This window comes from Melanotaenia boesemani, chromosome 13 (assembly GCF_017639745.1).
Source record: "Melanotaenia boesemani isolate fMelBoe1 chromosome 13, fMelBoe1.pri, whole genome shotgun sequence".
Taxonomy (NCBI): domain Eukaryota; kingdom Metazoa; phylum Chordata; class Actinopteri; order Atheriniformes; family Melanotaeniidae; genus Melanotaenia; species Melanotaenia boesemani.
This window is the reverse complement of record NC_055694.1, coordinates 2344195-2369517: the sequence shown is the minus strand read 5'-3', so window position 1 is coordinate 2369517 and position 25323 is coordinate 2344195. Positions and strand designations below refer to the sequence as shown.

Genomic DNA, 25323 nt, shown 5'->3' with positions numbered 1-25323 from the left:
AATGGATGGATGGATGGATTTGGTTATAAAAAAAAAAACTGAGATTTTATATTTATATTTATATTTATATTTGTTATGTCACTCAGCCCTAGGCAACTGTTACGTAGGGACTCCATGGAGACAAGGGCAGGTTTATATCCACCATTAACACAAGGTAAATGTCTTACATAGACAGAACTGAAGGAGTCGGTTGGAGGGACAGGAACCAGGAACAGAGAAAGGGATGAGTCCATGAGGTGCGTAGATTAAGGTCCGACAGGGGGTGACTGAGGTGCTGGTGTGTATGAGGACCGGGAAGTTAACGGGAGACAGGTGTGACAGGTTGGGCTTGATTATGATGAGCAGATCAAGACCAGGTGTGGTAAATCTGAGATGAGCTGCCGGAGGACTACCAGCCCTGGCCAGGTGAGGTTGTAACAGCAACTAGGCAAGGGCTTTATATATATATGTATATATATATATATATATATATAAAATCTAGCAGTATTATCACAACAGCTACCATGTTCCATACCTCTAATCAGAAGAGGGGAAAAAGCTTGTGAAACGGAAAAACCTTAAACACCACTGGATGTTGCTCATGAGCAGCAGACTTTAACTAAAAGATTTTATCCAGTAAAAATCCTGCTTGACATCGTTGTGCCAACGGAGGCACAGAGCTGACCATGGTTTGTTTGAGAGCTCCGACACATTTAAATGTTGGTCCTCCTCCGTCCCTCCTGCCTCCTGTTCGGCTGGGTTTGTGGGAATCGAACGCGGGTCAGCGCTCTTGGCCTCTTTGTTCCTGTTTTGCCGCGGATCTGACACCTGGCTTGCCGCTCAGTCCCAGCTCCTCATTAATCGCTGCTGATACTAACAGGAAGCGATCACCCGGAAAAATGGGCCATTTTGTTGCAACAGTGAGGCCTGCATTTCAGCCTGACTCTGCAACACGGACGCCCGCAATACAAAGTCAGACGTAATTATCCTAACGAGGACCTGTTTCATTTCACTCATCTTCATGTGGATGGGAGGTTGTGGGACAAGTTGGGACTTTGTGTTGTTCATGTCAAACAAAATGCCACCATTACACATCGCAATAGTGCAGAAGAACAAGATATTTTCATTTTGATGCTTGAATCTCTGACTAGACTAGCAGAATTGCTCAGTCTGGAGAAAGCATGCACAGGGTTGTATCCAGGGTTTTAGAAATACTAAGGTTCACCACTCCTCATGGCCCACACATCACCAAAATCTATTTAAAATGGAAGCAACACAAGCCACCTCTTCTCTCATCTATCCTGTCTGTCCTCCTCTTTCCTCTAAACACTGGATTACACAAATTAGTATGCTTTAATGAAGCAAAATAATACAGTAACTATTTACCCCAAACTAATAATAACAATAACAATCTATCAGCAATATCGCTCAAGGTAAACTTGAGACTGTACAGCCAGCTGCTGACTGAAGTCACCTCAGATCACTGGTCCAGGGAATACACCTCACAGCCACTAAAGCAGAAAATATAAAACAAGAAGCTGAGTTTGACTATGTACCACAACAAAATGCACCTTATTCTCTTACATGTGATCCCGGCTGATATGATGAGATAATAAATAAATTGTTGGCTTGTAAACAGTGAAACTGTGACAAAATTCCTCTCTGAGACATCACATTAAGATGGATCGGAGCCATGTTTTATATACAGTCATTCCCAATTGTATTCATACCGTCCATTAAAGAAAAAGGCTAAATTCACAATAATCACTCAAATAACCAGAAATAAATAGCTGAATTCTAATTTATTGAAATAAGACATTGCTTTTAATTTGTGACTGAAACGAATGATTGAAAAAAACAATCAAAACTGTCCCGGACATATGAGTGCACATTGCTGATGAGCAGTGGACTAAAATACCTGCAAACAGGTGCAGAGGTCAGGTTTCCAGAAAACACCGGACAGCAGTGACGACCTCCAGGGTTGTTCAGCACAGTACTAGTACGGGTCCCATCATGTGTGCTTGCGTTTTTCTGTTGAACCACAACTCAAAATCAGTGTTTCAGTTTTGAATAAATTCTAATTATATCTTTTTTCCTCTTATTTTAGAGCTTTAAAATGAGATGAGAGATTTTCTCTTAGTGGCCTTGATGACTTGAGAGTGGAGTCTGAGACTCCCTTATCGTTCACCTCCGGAAAATTTTGGATAATTTTATTCATATAAACCTTAAAATCTGGAGATGGTAGTTATTGTGAATTATACCATGGTCTGGGTGAATACTCGATTCTGATTGGCTGGAGGGTGTCCATTAAAAAGTGATAATGGACACCTGTAACAGAAGTTCCGGTTAAATAGACATATTGTTGTAAATTATTGTGCTGACTAAACGCTAGTTGGTAACCGTGGCAACAGAAACTCAGATGCCGGGTTGCAGATGCGCCGCATCATGTCTGTGACGGTGCATCGCTGTGAAAGCAGGTGCAGGTTTAAGAGAATGGAGCAACAGTTTGTCGTCCTGCAACGTCCCAACCAGCAGCGGTCAGAGTCCACAAACGTTAAACCAGCAGCGGTCAGAGTCCACAAACGTTAAACCAGCAGCGGTCAGAGTCCACAAACGTTAAACCAGCAGCGGTCAGGGTCCACAAACGTTAAACCAGCAGCGGTCAGAGTCCACATACGTTAAACCAGCAGCGGTCAGAGTCCACAAACGTTAAACCAGCAGCGGTCAGAGTCCACAAACGTTAAACCAGCAGCGGTCAGAGTCCACAAACGTTAAACCAGCAGCGGTCAGAGTCCACAGACGTTAAACCAGCAGCGGTCAGAGTCCACAACCGTTAAACCAGCAGCGGTCAGAGTCCACATACGTTAAACCAGCAGCGGTCAGAGTCCACAAACGTTAAACCAGCAGCGGTCAGAGTCCACAGACGTTAAACCAGCAGCGGTCAGAGTCCACAAACGTTAAACCAGCAGCGGTCAGAGTCCACAAACGTTCCATGAACCTAAAGTCATTTTCTCATTGCAGACTGACATTATAGACATTAAGAAAAGCATATATATATATATATATATATATATATATATATATATATATATATATATACGGGCAATTACACCTTTGCGGTTAACTGCTGGGTTGTGACTGAGTTTGTTGCTGGGGCAGCTCTTTGGAACCTGTCACGGTATTCCTGGTCTCCTCTCTCCCTCCCCATGTTGGGATGTACTGGTAAGACTGCTTTCACTCGTCAGACGGAGCGGGACATTAATCTGCATCATATGATTGGTGTGTTTTCCTCTTTTTTTAGACACGTGAAGTAGCGTGTCCTACGCTATACTGTGCTGAGAGGTTGCTGTTTTTTTGTCGTTGTCACCCTCTTCTTTTTTGTATAGAAATTATTGCCCTTCTCCCCTCCTGGACTGACGGAGCCCAGTAAGCCTGCACCTGCTTTCACAGCAATGTGTGTCACAGACATGATCTGGCACGTCTGCAGCCAGCGTCTGAGTTTCTGTTGACATGGTTACAACTACCGTTTAGTCAGCGCAATAATTTACAGCAATAAGGCCGGATCTTCTTTCATAGGTGTCCATTATCACTTTTTAATGGACACCCTCCAGCCAATCAGAATCGAGTTTTCACCCAGAACATGGTATAAATATATATGTATAGGTTCATATGTGTATATTTATGTATGTATATGTTATTCAGCTATTCTTCCTCGAGTCAATCCAACATGTTTCTCTAAAGACAATATTTACACCAATCTGCACATCGCTGCTAACCATCAGAAAACCATGTGGCTCAAAAGCATTTTACCTATTTTATTATGTACATGGTGGAAAAATACCGAGGTCCAGACCACAGTGTCCTCAGTGGTAGCTATGTATAAGGACACAGAAAAGCTGGCTTCCCTCGGCTGATTTAGGATGAATCGAAGCAAATTGAGATCGGTCTAAGAAGTTTCAGAAAATGAGATCCTGAGCTTGAAATGAGAGGAATGATCTGTGCTGGTGTGGTGAGGAGGAGGCATCCTCTGGGTGCATTAGCGTACATTGCATGAATAAGTTTGACTTCTAAGAAAGCTCCATTAATGCTGAGCACCATGCATTATGCAGGTTTAGGAGGAATATCCTAGAAACTGGAGCTGATGTGTTTTTCAGAGACGACTTTCCTTATTTCAGTAAGAAGATGGGAAGCTCTGCATGTAATAAATAGCAAAGCATCCTTTCTCCGAGCACTGAAATAACCTCACTACACACCTGATTAACGCAGCACTTCTTGGTCTACACAGTTTCTCTGAGAGCAGGATTTTCTCTGTCTTACACCCACCCACATGGCTGAACCCAGCAGGCGCTGACACACAGTAGAGCCTGTAGAATCCAGTTAAAACATTAAATTAAAACCTGTTAGAAGTGAGTTTTGAAAGCCTGTATGTAATCTGTATGATCATGTAATAAACATGTTAAAATGGCGGGTTACATCCATCTGCCAGGTTTGTGAGGGTGTCAGTGTTGGGTATAAAAGCAGCATCCTGTAGAGGACTAGTCTTTGGGTTGTGGCTCACTGCTTTGTGTCAGACTCCATCAGTCAACCATCAATAAGTTAAAGAAAATATCTCAAAGTGGAAGTTTTTTTTTTTTTTTTTTTTTTTTAAAAGTAGGTTTTCAGCATCTGCAGAGCAGGATATAAAAATGTCTTCTCTCTGGGGATCCATGCTTATCTCTGAAGGATGATGCTCATTCTGCATGACTTCCAACAGCGTGTTGAATAAATACCTGAAGTCCTGTTAAAAATGTTTAGAGCAGGAGGGTCCAACTCAAACGTATAATCACAGCATCATAATCTGTACTTAATGAAAACTGTGTTGTTTGCATCGTTGGTGAAAGTGTTTCAGAGTGTGTTCAGAACTGTGTAGAAATGTTTTGTAGTTTCACATCTACGTTTGCATCAAGGATCGTAAAAGTGTTTCACATCAGTGTAAAGTTGCTCTGTTGTTGATAAAAGTGTTTTTGCCTTGTGTTTTTGCTTCGTACATGGTTTCTATGACATAAATGTATATCGGGAAAATGTGTGTGTTTCACTCGATGTAATATTGATCTGCACTTCCCGGCCACCGTAGCCACCTCCTGGTTAAATCAGCTCATACAGACACGACAAACAAAGTAAAATGTGTGCACTTATTTTAGAATATAGCTTTATGTCATTATCTAAATAAAGTCATTCTAATAAAACAATCATGTTTTGCTTCGTACATCAAGTCCTACGTATCTAAACAAACCAAAAATAAATCTTACGTGTAAAGCTGTTTATTGCAAATGTGATGTTTAATTCAAATTACCACACTAACTGCAGCCTTCACTGATCATTAGTCTCAGGTGATCGTCACATTAACTTAGAAGTGAAGGATCATTTTAGACTTTCATCTTCGTTTGTAATTAGTTTTGGGAATGTTTGGAAATGCAGTGATGAAATTAGAAGTGAGCTGCTCTGCATCGTCTTCCTTTCAACCCACCGAGGGGACATGTTTTACTCAGCATTGCACTCTCAGGATGACGTGAATTATTCAGCGTGAGCTGGATACAGGAGCCTAACAGCCTGGTTTCACCTCAGATGGTTCCAGTCTGTGGTGGTGGGGGTGTTATAGCAGCAGATGTCTCCACACGCTCTTTAGCAGACACACATGGACCTATTCTGGCCACTTTTGGTAACTATGGCCCAGTTCAGGCCAACGTTGGGCCAAATATTCTTCATTGTCTGGGATTCCCATGGAGCTAGGTGGAGATGGTGGAGCTAGGTGGAGCAAGGTGGAGATGTCTGCGCCATCATCTACAGCAGGGCTGTTCAGCTTGGTCCTACAAGGTCTGCAGTCCTGCAGGTTTTCCATGTATACCTGCTTCACACACCTGCATTAAATTAAACGGATCTAACAGCCAATCAGGTTCTGCACAATGACTAATTAATTAGAGTCAAGTGTGTTGAAGCAGGGAAACATGGAAAACCTGCTGGACTGCAGCCCTGCTCTACAGGAGTACTTCAGTTTTATCTGATAAAAAGGCTTTTATGGTTTCAGGCAGCGTGACACATCTCATCTTAAAATGCTTCATAGAATAAAATTTGAATATTATTCCATTAACGGATGTCAGATACATTGTTTTCGTAAAATATTAATTAAATGAAAAAATATTTTAATAATTTTAATACATAAAATGTGAATCAATGAATACAGAAATTACCTAAATATTACTCATTTTATATTAAAATAAAATTTTTAATGTTTTCATTAAAACATATTATGTTTACATTTATTAATTAAAATGCAGGTTTTTTTAAATTAATAACTAAGCTATATATTTATATTTATTTTCAGTACTGGATGTCCATGTTGTGTACTTTAATAATGAAACATGAAATCATTGAAGAACTTTTGTTTTATTTGACCTTTATTTTTCCAGGTAAAATGTTGGAGAACAAATTCTCATTTGCAAACACGACCTGGTCGTGAGGCTCCGACTAAACGCAGCAGCAGACATGAAACGCAGATCCTCTTTAAACAGCGTGTAAATACGCAAACATGGCAAGAGTGAGACGAAAACGTCAGGTCAGCTTAGGTTTTATATAAAAATGTATATTGAGTTTTAGGTCAGTTGAACCAAAGTAATGGTTTGTTGCAACAGGAAACGTCTAAAACCTGCAGGACATGGCCCTCGAGGACCAGGACTGAGGATCCTTGGAATAAAATTACTGGTTTTCACATGTAATTTTATTGCCTAAAACTCTCAGAAATTAAAATAAATGTCATGTTTTGTATCAGAACATCGGCGTCTCCATATTCAGATCAAGTATTGAACCTGATATTTTGATTGGAAGAAGATCTAGTTCAAGTTCAACAAGTTGTGAGAAAACTGAACTTTGATTTTTTTTCTAAACTTGATCTATTTTTGTTTTCTGCAGAAGTTCTAATGGATTCGACGACGGCTACAGCAGAGCTGGGTTGGACCATCTACCCGTCCCAGGGGGTGAGTGGAACATTTCAAAACACACAAACAGCATCTGCATCTGGTCTCTGCTCTTCCCGAAAGGAATATTTTAATCTACGACTACTCCAGAACTCAGCTGCGCGTTCTGACGTGGACCAGAAGGCGGGAACACGTCACACCAGTTTAAAAATGGCTGCATTGGTTCTGCGTTTTTTTTAGTTTCTTTTACTGGTTTATAAATGTCTTAATGGCCTTGAGCCTTCTTATTTATATGAATGACATTTTAAAAGAAGGCTCAAGACCTTTTGATTTCAGCTTTTAATTGAATTTTTATTTATTTGCTTTTTGTGCTTTATTATTTTGAACTCCTTTTTTTCTGTTCTTGTCCATCAGCATCTTCTGTGCTGTAGGGTAGGGACAGGTGGAGCGATACTCTGGAGTCGATACTTTGATATTAACCGTCAAAATATCGGATTCGATACTTGTTTGAGTATCGAGGTACCACTCTGCTGATACAAAACATGCCATTTGTTTTCACTTCTAAAGGCGGATTTATACTCGAGCGTCTGCCGTAGGCTCAGCGTAGGTCTGCAGAGGCTCGATGTGCACCTCTTCCAGACCTGACGTGCACCCCTGCTATGCAGACAGTTTGGGATCACGTGTTGATGGATATCTGGATCTTTTCCCTGACTTTGTGTGGTTACCACCATTTTTAAAAACAATAACCAGTGGATCAAGTTAATGAGAGGCTTTGTTTTCTTCCACAAGCTAATAAAGACACTGAACCATAGTGGACGCCAATGTTGTTTTTAAACAGGAAATACCACTGAACTGAAGTGAACCATCAAAAGAACTCCGACCTGGTGAGTTTACCAAGTCAGAGCACCCCTGCTGCCACCTTCAGGTTAGGAGGAGAAACTGCAACACGACACCAAAATGGTGCGTTCCCTCTACGCTCGAGTGTGAGAGCAAACTCACCAGCGTCAGCTACATCGTAACCGACCGCATGCAGACGTCGCGCAAGCATAAATCCACCTTAAGAGTTTTAGGCCAGGGATCCCTAACTCTGGTTGTCAAGGCCCACTGTCCTGCAGGCATTCTATGTTTCCCTGCTACGACACACATGAATGAATGACTCATTAGCAGACTTGTGCAGAGCTTGTCAGAGATCCGTTTATTTGCATCAGGTCTGTTGCAGCAGGGAGACATCTAAGACCTGCAGGACAGGGGGCCTTGAGGACCAGGGTTGGCGACCTCTGATTAAGGCAATAAAATTGTGTGTGAAGCCGCCATGTTTTCTTTCTGTGTCACATGATGATGGCAGCCTATCAGATGTCTTACTGATGATGCTGTTAGTGATGATGAGGTTTTGTTTTTATATTTTCCTGGTTTAATGCAGGTTATTGCACATTAATGTTTTATTGTATTTATCACATTACTATTACATATATACTTTTTATTTTCCATTAATCTTATATAATCTGTAGTTTATTTTATATTTTTAAAAAAATGTGTCTTATTTTTGTTTAATTTACTCAGCAGAATAATTGTTTTTAAAATATTTCTTTTATGTGCTGATGTTCTTGAGCTTATATTACATACTACACTTGCATTAAACACTGTAAAATCGTGATTTTCCTTTAAGGACCATGAAATATCGATATCAGTATGGATGAAAAAGTACCATAAACTAATGTTAACCTACTGTAGGATCTCACACTGAACCCTGCAGGGGTCTAGTTCAGAAGACGTCAAAATGAACCAGAAACAATGTTTTCAGCTGCTTGTTGGAGGATTTGCTTTTATCATTAAATGCATTTGATCTCAGTGTGTTTGTAGTTTTGTAAAGTTCGTTTCTCTCTTGTCCTCCAGTGGGAAGAAGTCAGCGGCTACGATGAGAACATGAACACCATTCGAACCTACCAGGTATGCAACGTCTTCGACAACAGCCAGAACAACTGGATACGCACCAAGTACATCCGTCGCCGAGGTGCTCAGCGCATTCATGTCCAGATGAAGTTTTCCGTGCGCGACTGCAGTTCCATACCCAACGTCCCTGGATCCTGCAAGGAGACCTTCAACCTGTATTACTATGAGTCCGACTCGGATGGGGCCACCAAGTCGTCCCCAGCCTGGATGGAGAACCCTTGGGTGAAAGTGGACACAATAGCAGCTGACGAAAGCTTCTCTCAGGTCGACCTCGGCGGACGCATAATGAAGATCAACAGTGAAGTTCGAAGTTTCGGACCCGTTTCACGTAATGGCTTCTACCTCGCTTTCCAGGATTATGGGGCGTGCATGTCTCTAATCGCTGTTAGAGTCTTCTACAGAAAATGTCCTGGTGTGGTCCAGAATGGTGCTGTCTTTCCCGAGACTCTGTCAGGAGCAGAGAGCACCTCTCTGGTGGCAGCCAGGGGGGTATGTGTTCCCAACGGGGAGGAAGTGGATGTACCAATAAAGCTGTACTGCAATGGGGATGGGGAGTGGATGGTCCCCATTGGGCGCTGCATGTGCAAAGCCGGGTACGAGGCGTTGGAGAATGGGACAGTCTGCAAAGGTAAGAAACCCATCACGTCAGTCTACAGCTTCTAACACACGGCTTAGTTTATAGAGCTGACTTAAATTAAACTAAACATGAATTCCATCCACCACTTTTCTTCACTTCACTTTATTGATTTGTCCCTCCAGAGGGCAGTTTAGTTTGCAGCAGACATGTACGATCATCACATCACATCACATCCCGTAACAAGACAAAACACACATAAAATATAAGCTATGAGCAGCTAAGTGCATAGTAAAATATAAACAACCAAATCAGTAAAGGTGCAAAGCATGACTGAAATGATTGAAAAGGAAATGACAGATTCAATATAAGCACTATAAAACATTTTCATAACATCTGGAATTTAGTGAGTTTTCTCAAACAAAAGAAGCTTTGCCGGCAGATCTTATCAAGCTTCAACTTCTCAATTATAGCACCAAGATATTTGTAGTTGGTCACCAGGTGGTCATTAATAAACCTACACTGTGGAACTGGAGATGGTCGTCTAATATCAATGCAAACCTTTGTTTCCAGCTTAACAGAACCAGATCCGGTTCAGGACTCTAAATAAAAACTAGATCCGTGCAGCAGAGAACAGGTGGGTCTTTAACCTGGATCTAAAGAAACTGGATCCAGATGACCTGAGGGTTCTGGTAGGTTCATACTGGGTAAAGAAGTCTCTGATGTATTTTGGTCCTAAACCATTCAGAGCTTTCTAGACCAGCAGCAGAACTTTAAAGTCTATGATGAACCGGCAGTCAGTGTAAAGACCTCGGAGCTGGACTGATGTGGTCCACTTTCTTGGTCTTACTGAGGACTGGAGCAGCAGAGTCTGAAATATGCATCAAGACCAAAAGAGTTAACCAGTTTATTGGCTAAGATGTGAGACTGCATCGTATTAAAAGCTGATGAGAGTAAAAGATGCCTGTTTACTAGATTTAGTGAAGTCGCATCTTCTGTTTTCTCTAGATGCAAACTGCAGTCTCGATGCTACTTTTTTGCTAATATTTCTGCCTTGGTTAGTTTTTCTAAGTGTTTCATCACCTTTCGTGGTAGTGGGGTTGTTGGTTTTGGCACCAGGCACCACGACAGACTGCTTCCACAAATACGGTATTTTCTGTTGAAAAAGAGACATTAAAAATAAAAATAGGCCCAAGCTGCTCAGCATGTTTTTAACCTCTAATGTGGTCGGGGCCGGGCCTTTCCTCGGTTTACGTTTCTTAAAACACTTAAAAACGTCATCCTCAGTAAAAAGGGAATTCTGGGGAGGAGCGGACATGTTTGGTACTAAAATCATAAACATCACATCATTACGGCTCTGAGCCAGCTCTGAATCTGATTTTAGCCGAAGATTGTTTGTTTTGAGCTGATGCTCTATTTTATGTTTATATTGTCTCTTGCAGGCTCTAATCTCTAATTTCTAACAATGAATCCATTCCCTTCTTGAAAGGCGTTTTCTTTCTGTACAACAGGTCTTTGAGTGTCTTAGAAACACATGCTTATTGGGATATGTTTTCACACATTTTCTGCTACAGCATTGTTTTATAAAAACAAATAAAAACCCGACTGCTCACATCATTTAGCTCATCTGTGTGGACAGAGGAGTCCTTGAACATGTTCCTGTCTGTAGCGTCGAGGCAGCAGATTCTTCACCTGGCCTCTCCATGACAGAGCGGTAGAAAGGGCTGACAGTGATGTAGTTATAGGAGCCCAGAGGAGGACGTGGATGGCTTTGTATGCATTTTTAATGTTGCAATAACAGAGATCAAGGATTTTATCATGTCTCATGGGGCATGTGATGTACTGGTGGAAATCTCTCAGCGTGGTTTTTAGAGTACAGGTGTTCATGTCAGCAAGAATCAGTTGTCCATTAGTTGTCTATACTCACCTTTACAAAATATAAACTTTATCAGCTGCTAGTACCGGGTCGTCATCTTCATCAGGACCGCCTTCTAGTACCGGGTCGTCCTCTTCATCAGGACTGCCTTCTAGCATCTGGTCGTCCTCTTCATCAGGTCCACCTTCTAGTACCGGGTCATCCTCTTCATCAGGACCGCCTTCTAGTACCGGGTCGTCCTCTTCATCAGGACCGCCTTCTAGTACCGGGTCGTCCTCTTCATCAGGACCGCCTTCTAGTTCCGGGTCGTCCTCTTCATCAGAACCACCTTCTAGTACCGGGTCGTCCTCCTCATCAGGACCGCCTTCTAGTACCGGGTTGTCCTCCTCATCAGGACAGCCTTCTAGTACCGGGTCCTCCTCTTCATCGAGTCGACCTTCTAGTACCGGGTCTTCCTCTTCATAGAGTCCACCTTCTAGTACCGGGTCTTCCTCTTCATCAGGTCCGCCTTCTAGTACCGGGTCTTCCTCTTCACCAGGACCAACTTCTGGTACCGGGTCGGACCTTTTTAATCCTGGTGTGATAGATGAAGCAGGTGGTGGAAACCTTCCTCAGAGGTTTTCTCTATATTAACATGACAGCATCACACAGTTGCTGCAGGTTTGTCGGCTGCATCCATGATGAGAATCTCCCGTTCCACCACATCCCAAAGCTGCTCTACTGGACTGAGATCTGGTGGCTGTGGAGGCCGTTGGAGTCCAGTGAACTCATCGTCATGTTCTAGAAAGCAGCTGGAGATGATCTGAGCTTTGTGACATGGTGCATTATCCTGCTGGAAGTAGCATCAGAAGATGCTCCACTGTGGTCATAAAGGGATGGACATGGTCAGCAACAATACTCAGGTAGGCTGTGCTGGTTAAACCAGGCCACGTTGGTACTAAGGGGCCCAAAGTGGACCAAGAAAACCTCCCCCCACCATTACACCAGCAGCAGCCTGAAGCGTTGATCCAAGGCAGGATGGAGCCATGTTTTCATGATGTTTCCAGCAGATTCTGAGCCTAGCATCTGAATGTGGAGCTGAAATGGAGACTCATCAGACCAGTAACGGTTCTCCATCTTCTATTGTCCAGTGTTGGTGAGTGTGTGTGAATTGTAGCCTCAGTTTCCTGTTCTTAGCTGGCAGGAGGAACCCGGTGTGGTCTTCAACCAGGCAATGTTTCTCCATCTTTTGGTCCAGACAGCTGCTGCTCGCTGGATATTTTCTCTTCTTCAGAACATTCTCTGGAAACTCTTTTCTTTAAAAGGAACATGGTAGCCGGATGTTTGCAAAGCTTCCTGTTCTTTTCTTCTTATCTAGTTTAATCCCAGACAGCCTCCTGCACACTTCATCTTCAGACTTGTTTTACAACCTAATGCACAACAAAACTGACAGCTTCTCAGGAGGTCAAAGTACACGTCATTCCACTGAACTAACCTTTAGAAGATGCAGCCATACAGCCTATCGTGAAAGAACATCTGCTTTTGGCTGGAAAAAATACTGATGAGAGACTCCAGATGTTTGGTAATTGGGGTTATTTTTGTAACTCCCAATTAACAAAAATAATATGAAATAATATCATGGTATCATTTACAAGAGCATGTTTTTATGATCTTTTCTGTGCCTTTTAACACTGATTTTCTCTTTCTTGTCCCCGTGCATCGGGGTCGTCTTTGCTGCTCCTGGACCGTCCAGCATGTATGTCAGGCTTCTTCAAAGCAGCACAAGGAGACCACACATGTCTGCAGTGTCCCATTAACAGCCGAACCATCAGCGAGGGAGCAACTAACTGCGTCTGTCGTAACGGCTACTACCGCACTGACTCTGACCCTCCACAGATGCCCTGTACCAGTACGTATGCACGTCACGCCAACTCCAAACAGGTTTAACCCTTAAAGCACAAACGTATGTGGGCTAAACTGTGATGGATAGCTACCCTTTAGCTCACGGGTGTCAAACTCCGGTCCTCGACGGCCGGTATCCTGCAGGTTTTCATTGTTTCCCTGAACTAACACACCCGGCTGAAATTAATGGCTTATTGTGAAGAAGTTGACAAGACGCTGTTGGATCCAGTTGGTTTTATTCAAGTGTGTTAAATCAGGGAAATAATGAAAACCTGCAGGATACCGGCCGTCGAGGACCAGAGTTTGACACTCCTGCTTTAACTGATCTACAGAAATTTTCCAGCATTTCTATCCCGTCTAGCAGGTTTACAATCCAGCCACTAAATGTAGTTTTATTCAGAGACTCTATCTGGTAAATCCACAATGATCCATGATAACAGCATTATTTATCACATTTCATCATAAAAACATCACCATCACTACTATGTTGCTAAGAGACCTCTATTTAGACCTGGACATGATGATGAAGCCACTTCCTGTCAGACTTTCCACCAATCAGAGAGCTTAGATTGACGGTAACGTCCAATCAGGAGCAGCCAAAGATCAACCAGTGAGCAGAAAGTTCTATGTGTGTGTGAAAAGAAGAAAAATAATGCTCCTCTATGGCTGGAATAAAGCCAAGAAGACGTTTCTGATGCACGGTGGCGCCACAAAGCAGCTGAGCTGGAGTTGGTTTAGTGAGGATAGCAGGTAAATAGTAGCAGGAATAACTGGAAATGAGGAAAAAGTGGAAACATGGAAATAGTTTCTGTTGTGTGTTTGTTTCAATAACAATATTTTTTCTCCTGAAAGCCAAGACTTGAGAGAATGATGAGATGAGAAAAGGTTTGGTCACTGTTGATCTGTGTGTTATTTCTACAAAGTTCTGTTAGTAATAAATTCTGCTTTCTTCTTCTGGTCGGCCTTTATGCTGCTATGTCTATTCATACATTCATTTTACATCATTTTAGCCTCAGAATCTGATGACTAAGGCTGGAAATATCATGTCTGATGCTGACTGGGATTAAAAGCTTCAACTGCTACAGACTGGTTTATATTAAAGTAAATAAATAAACAGGTGGACTGAATATAGGCTTGGAGTTTTCAGGGTTAAACCCAGAAAATGAACCCAGAAAGGCGTGCATGGACCCTGCTTTAAAGTTGACTTTACAGCACCAGCAGTTTAAAGTGCAGTAGCAGTATAATTTCCTTCTTTCCTTCTCTTATCCAGCTGTTCCATCTGCTCCACAAAACGTCATCTCCATTGTGAATGAGACTTCTCTGAGGCTGGAGTGGAGCCCGCCTCAGGAAGGTGGTGGCCGGGAAGACGTGGTCTACAACATCATATGTAAAAGCTGCGGCAGCGGACGTGGCAGCTGCACCCGCTGTGGAGACAACGTGCAGTTTGTTCCACGGCAGCTGGGACTGACGGATACCCGCGTCCACGTTAGCGACCTGCTAGCTCACACCCGCTACACCTTCGAAATACAAGCCGTTAATGGTGTGTCTGACCAGAGTCCCTATTCACCACAGTACACATCTGTCAACATCACCACCAACCAGGCCGGTGAGTCAGAACCTGGGTCCACATGATACATCTGGTAGTATTGCCCTTAGTGCCCTCTGAGTGTCTGGAAGACCTCTAAATAAATATAATCTACCATTATTTTTATTATAATATATAGTCCAGTCGACTGTGGTTTCATTTTGGATTTTTTTACTATATAGATTGGAAAATGAGAAATATGTAAACTCTAGTCTGGAGCTAAAGAGAAGATAAATGCTTTTATTGTAAAGGAAGATAAACAATTCAGTTCAGCTTTATTTGTATAGCACAAATTGACAACAAAGTCATCTTCAGGCTCTTAACAGTGCAAACAAATCCACATTTATTCAGTTTATAATAACTTTGTTCATACAAGACAATTCATGAAGAATATTCACCTTAATCTAAGGATACCATTTTAATTGTGAGGTGTTACATATTAGGACATAACAGAAGGTTTAAAAATCCTCTGGTTCTTAATATGGGATAAACAACATTAAAAAAACGTCTACACATGACATAAATAATGACGCAGTAAATATACAGCGTCATTATTTATTAAACAAAAAAGCGCTTTACTGCTTCCATCGTTCTACAGAGTGGGAAAGATTGAGAATGTCCAGGTCCGCCGCATCATGTGATATTTCGACTGAACGCAGGTGGATAGAGATGTTCAGATGAAGCTTCATGAGGCACCGATGCTTTCCAGCAAACTGGTTTAGAAAATGGTTCATTTCTCGAGGCTTTATGTGCACACGAAGCCCCCGCTGGTCAAACTGAATGACAACAGATTTGTCACAAAGAAATGGCTATGTTGTCTCAAATACATGAGATTAAATTAGATTAATATTCATTGTTGGGGGAAACTGACAAAAATAAAGAAGACGTCACTTCTAGGCTTGACCACACGTCGTCTGTAAATAAGAGTCGTTATTCTAATTAACCGCTATAACTTATGTACAGGTATAGCTGTTATGAAGGCAGTCGGTGGTACCAGGTGTGATTAAATAAATACGCTAGACCAGGGTTCCTAACCTTTTTATGCTGGGGCCCAACTTTTCTAATACAGTGATCCCATGGTTAGAGAAACCTCTGCAGTAGACCTTCTTTTTCAGATGTTTGTGGTTATTCTGTGATCTTATAGCAAGCAAAGCTCTGTTGTTTTTATCCTGGTGACCTAATTAATCTGATCTCTGGACTAAAAAAAGGAAGTTTAATTAATCAAATAACCAATAAACAATCATTCCAGTCTCATGTAAAACGTCTCTGTCATCTTTCTTTTCTAGCACCATCTCCAGTGTCCATCATCCACCAGGTTAGCAGGACTCCCAACAGCATCACGCTGTCCTGGTCTCAGCCGGATCAGCCCAACGGTGTCATTCTGGACTATGAACTGCAGTACTTTGAAAAGGTACGTCGGTCTGATTATTCCCAGAATGGCTCCTAGAAGCGTTCTGGTCCTGAAATGGACCGCTGAAATCCTGGATTTGTCTGATGTGGAGTTTGTGATGTTTGTTTCAGAACCAGGCTGAATGGAACTCGTCTCTAACAAGGAGTCAAACCAACACCGCGGTCATACGAGGCTTAAAACCCGGCACCATCTACGTCTTCCAGGTTCGGGCTCGGACTGTCGCTGGATTCGGACGTTTCAGCGGCAAAATGTACTTCCAAACCATGACTCACGGTGAGAAAGACTCATTTACTCACAGCTCTGCCTCCAACAGGGGTCAGGATGGAAAAATGACATCCCTTCATTTCTTTTGTTTCTACCCTGTAGAGGAGTATAACTCCAGCATCCAGGAGAAGCTCCCCCTTATTATCGGCTCGTCTGCTGCAGGAGTCGTCTTCATCATCGCCATCACCGTCGTCATTATTGTTTGTCGCAGGTGAGGCCGGAATGTTGCAAGGCCATGAACAGATGAGAGTAAAGATAAACTTCCCTTGAAGACTACAGAATTCTTCTTGCATGGCCAGTTGTTACTGATAACTGAGTATTACCATTACTTCTAACTAAGATGGATTACTGATAGATGGTTGTTCCTCCCGGTAAATGACATTTTATTATATGCTTTCATTCAGCTGAGTTTGATTTTAAAAGTCATATCTGAGCCTGCATGCATTGCAGATAAACTTTGATCCAGAGGCATTTTTTATACATCCACTGTAGCTACGTAGTCTCCAAGGTCCTTCCTGCTCCTGCTTGATTCAATTCAGCTTTATTTGTATGTCGCCACTTTACAACAACGTCATCTCAGGGCTTTACAGACAAATCAGTTCAAGCCAGTTCATAATAAATAACAGCCCAGTTAAAGAAAACCACCAGATTGGATTGAATCTTGCATCGATCCAATCCCTCACCCCGAGCGTGCAGTGTATTAGTAGCGTCTTCCAGGTCTTCGTATGTATATGGTGTTTATCGTTGGAGGTTAGCTCATCAGGTGTTGACAGATCCATGTTTGTCCACAGCAGGAGAGGTTCAGACAGGCCAGAGTCGGAGTACACAGACAAACTCCAACATTACACCAGTGGTCACAGTAAGTATCCCCCCCACCAGGATCAGTATCTGCTAGACCTTTTTATTCAGCCTCTGTTTTACCAGGCGGATGCTTGAAGTGACCTACTATATCCATATTTCCTACGGTCTGGGTACAAGCAGCCCTGTTCTCAATAAAACAGTTTTATTATACAACCAAGGGCTCAAAATTATGGATAAAAACTCAGTTTGATTTCATCACTGCCAAAAATGGGAAAAAACTGAGAAACAACACATTTTTCCGTTTTCCATTTTCCGACCAAAAATGTAGAATCAGATAATGAACCGTTGTCGTTGCGTTCGACCACAACATAGAAGAATGGAAGACTGATAATAACTAGTCCATGTAGTCGTTAATTTAACCTTTTAGAAATCCTACTAGAAATGGTCCGCCTGTGCCCACGCTGTCATTTGGGCTTCATATTTTTATGATCTCTACAACTTAAGCTAAAAGATGATGAAAGTCAGTGGGCAACAGATTGGACTCCTATTAGAGTCCAAGTGCTGTGTACTGCCCCTAGTGGTGACCTCCAGTATTGAACATTTGGCTGCATCGTGCTGCAGAAACACAAAAACGTACAGAACGTTGACGGTCACGTTTGTGTACACAGCAAGTAGATCCCAGCCCTGAGGCTGGAGAACTGTCAGAATCTGCATAAATAAGGAGGATAAAGTGGTTTTCAGTGGGTTCAATACGCTGCTGTGATAAAGCATCTACTCGCCAGGATAATGCAAGATTAAGATTTTAATATGACATGAGTGATAACTTTGATTATTCATTAAAGATTAACACTTTAATTAGTTTGCATTGACAAATTTATTTTTGACAGCCTCAATAAAATAATCCTAAATTTATTTGATAAATCTCTGTGTTTTTACAATGATCTTGCAACCCTTTTAAATGATCTCAGGACCTCCAGTTTTGAGGGAGGTTAGTCTTTAAGTGGCAACACCTTCATGCTAATTTTAAAAATTCTTGTCATGGTCATTTTTCTTTCCTTGTTGGGAGATTTTACTTTCTTTGCTACAAGATGATCTGATTGAATTGAAGGAATATTTATCTTCTAATATTCCCCTTCTTCCCTCCAAAGTGTCGCCAGGAATGAAGATCTACATCGATCCCTTCACGTATGAAGATCCAAATGAAGCCGTCAGAGAGTTTGCTAAAGAGATCGACATTTCCTGTGTGAAGATCGAACAAGTGATCGGTGCAGGTAAAGGAAAAGGACAGTTTTCCTCCAGGTTTTCTTTCTGGAGTCACTGGACCTCCTCTACAGGATCAGATGGACGATTCATCCGTGAAGGACTCGAGCCCAGAGTTAAACTTGTTAGCATTATTAAAATTTAATTAGGCCTTCCGATTCTGATTCAGAGCTTATCAGGTTTATTGACATGGTTTCCATGGTAAATTCCTATCTATATTACTACTTATTGCTATTTGCATCTTTTATAAATGTTTCATCTTTATTGTTTTTGTTTTGTTTCTTGCTCTCAAGCCCTTTCTGTTGCCTTTTCTACATTTCATAAAGAGTTATATAAATTAAGTATAAGAAATGCATAAAATGTGGTATTTTCTGAATTAATGATAGACTGTAAGAACAAACGTAAATGTCCAATAGAGCTATTGTTTTATACGTGGCTAACTAGCAGAGCCTCTGCTCCCAACGTGCATCATCGGTCCCTTACAGGAAAGCCACATCTTCCACGTGTACATGCACATGTGAACCACAGATGCAAACATGTAAAGCAAATGTGGATCACATGTTTGTAGACCTCATGCAAAGCACATGTTCATTGTACAATTAAAATTTAGTTTGACGTTATGCATAGGCCTGTCATGGGGCTGAATTTAGTGGAGACCAGTTAAAATGACCAGTTACAACAAAATTAACCATAAACATCATAAAATGCATATTTATGTTTTGTAATAGCTATTAGATTAAAAAATGGGGGGCACTACACAGCAGTTGTGTTGAGGGCACCCAGAAAGCTAGCTGCGGCCCTGCTAACCAGTGTGCTACAGAATGAGGAAGGTGGGGTTTAGTGGGTAAAAAGAACCAGCGACTACAAGAACAGCTGCACTTTTGTCGATTGGTTGAAGCAGCAGCTGTAAAGTTGCTTGTTGGTTATACAACATATCATTCACTTTTCTCTGACCTCTCCTGTCTTGTGTTAGGTGAGTTTGGGGAAGTATGCAGTGGAAACCTCAGGCAGCCGGGGAAGAGAGAGATACTGGTCGCCATTAAGACGCTGAAAGCAGGCTACACGGAGCGCCAGAGGCGAGACTTCCTGAGTGAGGCATCCATCATGGGCCAGTTTGACCACCCTAACATCATCCATCTGGAGGGTGTTGTGACCAAGAGCAGCCCTGTGATGATCATTACAGAGTTCATGGAAAATGGATCGCTTGACTCCTTTCTCAGGGTAACGCAACTGTTTTTTAAACTGGGTCAAGTTTGTTTTCCATCCCGAGAATTCAAACCACACATTTAGTTTGTCTGCTCCTGAAATCTGGAAGAAACCAACAGAAAACCTGATCTGATCCAAATGTTAGTTCTGGTAGATCATAGCACAGAGACGAAGTTCTTCAGTATGGATGGATGGACGGATGGATGCAGAAGATGATGCTTCAAGTATACGTCTGGAGAAGATTAACACTAATTTAGTCATTCCTTCTCTTTGTTTCCCCTACAAGCAAAACGACGGGCAGTTCACTGTGATCCAGCTGGTGGGGATGCTGCGGGGCATTGCAGCAGGAATGAAATACCTTTGTGACATGAACTATGTCCATCGAGACCTGGCGGCGAGGAACATCCTTGTCAACAGCAACCTGGTGTGTAAAGTGTCTGACTTCGGCCTGTCACGCTTCCTTGAGGACGATACCTCAGACCCCACCTACACAAGTGCTCTGGTGAGCTCCTGTCCGCAATTCAAATTTTAACTAATTATCATTGAAATGCACAACAAGTCACTTTATGTGATCCTTTTAGGGAGGAAAGATTCCCATCCGGTGGACGGCTCCAGAGGCCATCCAGTACAGGAAGTTCACCTCATCCAGTGACTGCTGGAGTTATGGCATCGTCATGTGGGAGGTGATGTCATACGGAGAAAGGCCCTACTGGGACATGAGTAATCAAGATGTGAGTAAATCTGAATTCCTTTCAAGAGTCATTTCTGCTGCCTGTAATCGGTCCCAGGTCTTGTTCAGTACAATTCAGTCTGTCACAAATCCCCCCGTTAACATGTTTAAAAATGTGTCTAAATCGCCGTGTCGAGTTTCTCCATTACTTTATTGACAAAGTGGCCTCTGTTAGAGTATTAACAACAGTATGGATCCTGCCTCCTTCCCCTCCTGCTGCCTTCACTGAGCTTGAGCCAGTATCACTGTGTTTTCTTAAGGTTGTCCTGAAGCTGAGACCCACCAACTGTCCTCTGGACGTTGTCCCATCCAGGGTGCTTTCACTGGTTTTTGACATAGTTGGGCCATGCAGCCTCCCTTTTTTTTTCAACACCAGCCTGAGATCAGGGTTTGTCCCAAATGTCTTTAAGCAGGCTGTGGTCAGGCCACTAATCAGAAGACATAATCTTGACCCATCAGTCCCCCTCAAATTTCAGACCAGTGTTCCATCCCTCTTTCTCTCTAAAGTCCTGGAAAAGCTTGTCGTCACACAACTACAATCATTTTTGTATCAAAACTACATATTAGAAAAATTTCTATCCAGTTTATGAGGACACCACAGGACAGTCTGCACTTCTAAAAGTGCAGAATGATGTCCTGTTGTCCTTGGATGCTAAAAAACCTGCAGCATTTGACACAGTTGGTCATTCCATCCTCCCGACCCGTCTGGCCCAGCAGGTGGGCCTTCAGGGACCCATGTTGCACTGGTTCAGGTCTTACTTAACAGATAGAACTTTCTCTGTAATGATCAATGATCTCTCCTCCTCTCCAGCTCCACTGTCCTCTGGTGTCCCACAGGGTTCCGTTCTGGGTCCTGTTTTATTTTCCTCATGTTCTATGATATCCCGTCATAGTGTCTCATTCCATCTGTATGCAGACATCCAACCTATCTGCTGGTTGCCCAGAACTCCCGAGAATATTGTTTACTAAAAACAGACGAATAATAATACATGTGCCTCAATGCTTACAGCACTGGTACCTATAATTATTTGGATCAACAGAAAAGCAAAACAAAAATCTTCCATGTATAACAAATAATGAATGTTTTCCTGTACTCAGTGATCCTTTCATTATTTCAGGTTATCAATGCCATAGAGCAGGACTACAGGTTGCCGCCCCCTATGGACTGTCCTAGTGCACTGCATCAGCTGATGCTCGACTGCTGGCAGAAAGACCGCAACAACCGGCCCAAATTCAGCCAGATTGTCAGCACCCTGGACAAGATGATCCGCAACCCCAACAGCCTGAAAGCCATGACCCCACAGTCATCGAGGTGAGGCAGACTTCTCTCTCTGACTGATCCACCCCGCTCATGAATCAACTCTAACACTATTTTCTTCTTCTATGTTTCTCCATCCACCAGCGTTCACTTACCTCTGCTGGACCGAAGTACTCCAGACTTCTCCTCTTTTAGCACGGTGGACGACTGGCTGGATGCCATCAAGATGGGCCAGTACAAGGAGAACTTCACCAACGAAGGCTTCACCACCTTCGACGTGGTGTCTCAAATGACCATGGAGTAGGTTTTCTTCTTATGCATCGATGTTGTAAACTGAAAAGCTTGCTAACGAATGAAGCTAACTTAATGTAGATTCCAGGGTCCAGTTTGTATCAGAAAACAAATACCTAATCCAAAAGCTGGAGCCTCTCCCAGCAGCAACTAGGCGAGAGGTAGGGTAAACCCGGGACAGTAGTAGTGGGTGGATCGGTCCAAATATCGATAATATTGATACCAATGTTGGTATTTATCGATCTATACTAGTGTAATAATACCAATACTTTAATGTAAGGCTTGAAAACTGCCAATCTTCATAAATAAGCCAAAAAAAGTGTTTTTTGGTAGATTTGGTTCAGTTTTGTGACAAAGCACTCACATGCCCAAAATCAGCCTCTCTTGCTGGGATAGAGCCAAATTCAGATTTTTATGGTATTAGAATTAACTTCATGTGTTTTAATGAATGCATTAATTCCTCTGATTATTCCGTTTGCATTAACCCGGAGAGATTAATTATGGCAACTAAGGGATGGCTGGACCACCCCTAACTATGAGATTTATCACAAAGGAAGGTTTTAAGAGGAGGGCCTGATAGCCGAAGACAAATGCAAAAATATGTCCACTGCCCAGGCCTTTGAAACGATTACTGAAGAGCTGAACAGCTGTTAACGCCGTCTTTGTTGTCATGAGTTTGTTTTCGAAAATACTTGTGTTTTTTTTTATCTGATGTAGCAACTAACGTGATTTCTGATGGTGTAACAGTAAAGTAGGAGTATGTAATTTTCTAGGGGAATGCTATCACCCCTGCCCCCTTTCCACTTCCTTTTAAGGGAAGAGGGGTGTTGAAAAGCAAGTGGTTGGAAAAGGGTTGAAAAAGAGAAATAGTATCAGTCCTAAGATTTGGAACCCAGAATTGATATGATGTCATAACAAGATGGAACTGACAAATGCTTTTTCCTCAGGGACATCCTTCGGGTGGGAGTGACGCTGGCAGGCCACCAGAAGAAAATCATGAACAGCATCCAGTCCATGAGGGCACAGATGAACCAGATCACCTCGGTGGAGGTGTGAACCCACACACCGGAGGTACACAGGCTCTGTTCGCTGTAGGAGGCCAAGCAGCCAACAACCCTGCTTTCTCCTGAACTTCTGAGGAAGGCTGATGACTTGCACAGAGACTTTGACTTCAATCCGACCTCAGGTTCATCCTCCCTCCAAACTCTCCCCACAGGGTTCCATCAGCCTGCCGTACAGCACATGCTAGTTTTTCTTGCCGCTGCTGTATGTCCAGGTAACAGAAACGATCCTAACTGATCATAACTGTCTGAATCCAGTCCTGGGACGGCTCAGTCCATGTCCACTACCACCAGGTTAAACCGCTCAGTGAGAAATAATATTCCAAGGCTGGCCTTGTACTTTAAATACTGTGAAAAGTAAATATTTAATATCACAATGAAAATGACGAAAAACAGAAAAAAACTATAGAATTCTGCTGAATTCGTTCTTCCACTTTCATTTATTTCCAGATGCCACATGTCCATCACACACTGATGTTTTCTGTTGTTTTTCATCCCTAAAATTATATCAGAAAATCACTTTGGTGCCAGATCAGCTGCATTTTGTAACCCCCTCCTGCACCGAATCAAACTTTATTTAAAAAGCACTTTCAAACAAAAACAGTGCAAAGTGCTGCTTTAAAAACAACCACCTGCAGACTAGTTTGGAGATCACAGCTCAGCAGATCCTGGTGGTTCTACCAGACCTCCTTTACTGTATCGTGACCTGGAGACTTGATCCTGATGAGGTTTTTTTGAGGTTGCTACCTTTTGTCGGGGGCATATTGTTGCCATGGGGGTCATGCTGGTTCTGTTGTTGGGAGATTGTGTCGGGTTTTCCTCTACAATGACCGAGGCTCCCTACCAACCCTAACGATGGCCTTGTGTCAGCGGTATTAACTGTTGAGGGGAAGCAACCTGCAGGTCTGTAAGAAAATATGAAGCTTCATAACCACAAAGTTTACCATCAGAACATAGAGCCTCATTCACCAAAATCTTCCTATGGATCTTCCTAAATTTGTTCTTAAGATGTTTGTTATGAAAACCCTCCGTCAGTTTCATGAACGTGTTCGTAGACCACAAAGTTGTTTGTATATTTCCTCTTAGATTGATGAATATTTGAACGGTTTAACGTTTAAAGGATAGAGCAGCTGCTCCTAGTTTGCAGATAAATGCCTGAAAATGTCTATAAAAGATCACAAGACTCACAGGTGTGCAGAAAGGTGAGACACTGAAAACTAAAAATAATGACAAATGAATGAAAATAAATGTACACTGAAACTTTGTCCTCGTTTATAAAGTGATAACTTGGTTATAAATGACCACACAGTAAGATTCAGATCATCCTTCCATCCATTTTCTTCTGCTTATCGGGGGCCATGTCGTGGGGGCAGCTGCCTAGGCAAGAAAATCCACCCGTTTCCTCCAGTGTTGGCATCGCTGGTGTGCTAATGATCATGGTGACGTGATGAAGTTCCTCATTAATTAGAAATAACCGGGTCAACTGGACATAAAGACATGAACAGCTCCCCGTCGCAGAGTAAACTTCCTGTGGAGTATGAAGTGACTGGACCAAAACCTTCTCGCCACCTTGACAAAGTTTGTACATAACAAGCTTTGGCTGCAACTTCTTCTTGAATTAATTAAATTACTGACAAATAATTACATTTTTGCCTGAGAGAAATTATACCATGAGAATATCTGCAGTATCTTGCAGTTTATTTTAAAATGACTAAATATTTTTGTAAATGAAGTTATGTTGGTGAATGAGGCTCTGAGTTTTTATCAGTATTGTAGCTGAAAGGCGTTTGTGCTGGTTTTTATTGATGTTGGCAGAATCCACCCAGGATTCACAGAGGATGACGCCTCCTCCTCCTACTTAGCAGGAAGTCTTAACGTTGTATTCCTGAACAAATCCACCAGCTTCCCTTGTTCTGGTCCAGCTGGAGGTGACTTGGCCACTTGTTTGTTTGTGAACCAGCTCTGGGAATCTTGATGTAAATCAAACTAATAGATGTAACATCAGGTACCACCACATGAGCCATCGAAGCTGTGTTCATTTTTAGCTTTAACCAAACATTCTGGTTAAATCCAGGGTTTTTTTGTCTATGTTGCAGACCGTTTCAGCTGCATTCAGCTGTCTGAAAGGGGTATTGTCTTTTTCAGTCAACTGATGCCAACACCTGGAATAAATCAGACCCTCGTCTTCCTCCATTCCTGCAATAAATTAGCAAAGACGTGGTGTCACGCCTTGCTAAGACCTTCCA

At 42.3% G+C, this 25323-nt stretch overlaps 1 protein-coding gene across 1 annotated transcript; it reads left to right on the top strand.

Moving 5' to 3' along the window:
• Positions 1-388: 388 nt before the first annotated feature.
• LOC121651551 (ephrin type-B receptor 2-like) lies at positions 389-24093 on the top strand. Its single transcript, XM_042003838.1, has 16 exons — positions 389-405; positions 6925-6989; positions 8823-9507; positions 13062-13217; positions 14481-14816; positions 16082-16206; positions 16317-16479; positions 16573-16681; positions 17262-17329; positions 18420-18542; positions 19505-19752; positions 20024-20239; positions 20319-20468; positions 21586-21779; positions 21870-22025; positions 22964-24093. The coding sequence occupies exons 2-16, from the start codon at positions 6933-6935 to the stop codon at positions 23070-23072; spliced, it is 2895 nt and encodes a 964-aa protein (XP_041859772.1). The 5' UTR covers positions 389-405; positions 6925-6932; the 3' UTR covers positions 23073-24093.
• Positions 24094-25323: the final 1230 nt, after the last annotated feature.

Bases quoted from the DNA above. Each gene is read 5' to 3' on its own strand.
- LOC121651551 (XM_042003838.1), top strand. From the start codon at position 6,933: ATGGATTCGACGACGGCTACAGCAGAGCTGGGTTGGACCATCTACCCG. The intron at 16,682-17,261 runs GTGAGGCCGGAA...GTTTGTCCACAG, and splicing joins GTCATTATTGTTTGTCGCAG to CAGGAGAGGTTCAGACAGGC. The intron at 20,469-21,585 runs GTGAGTAAATCT...TCATTATTTCAG, and splicing joins GGGACATGAGTAATCAAGAT to GTTATCAATGCCATAGAGCA.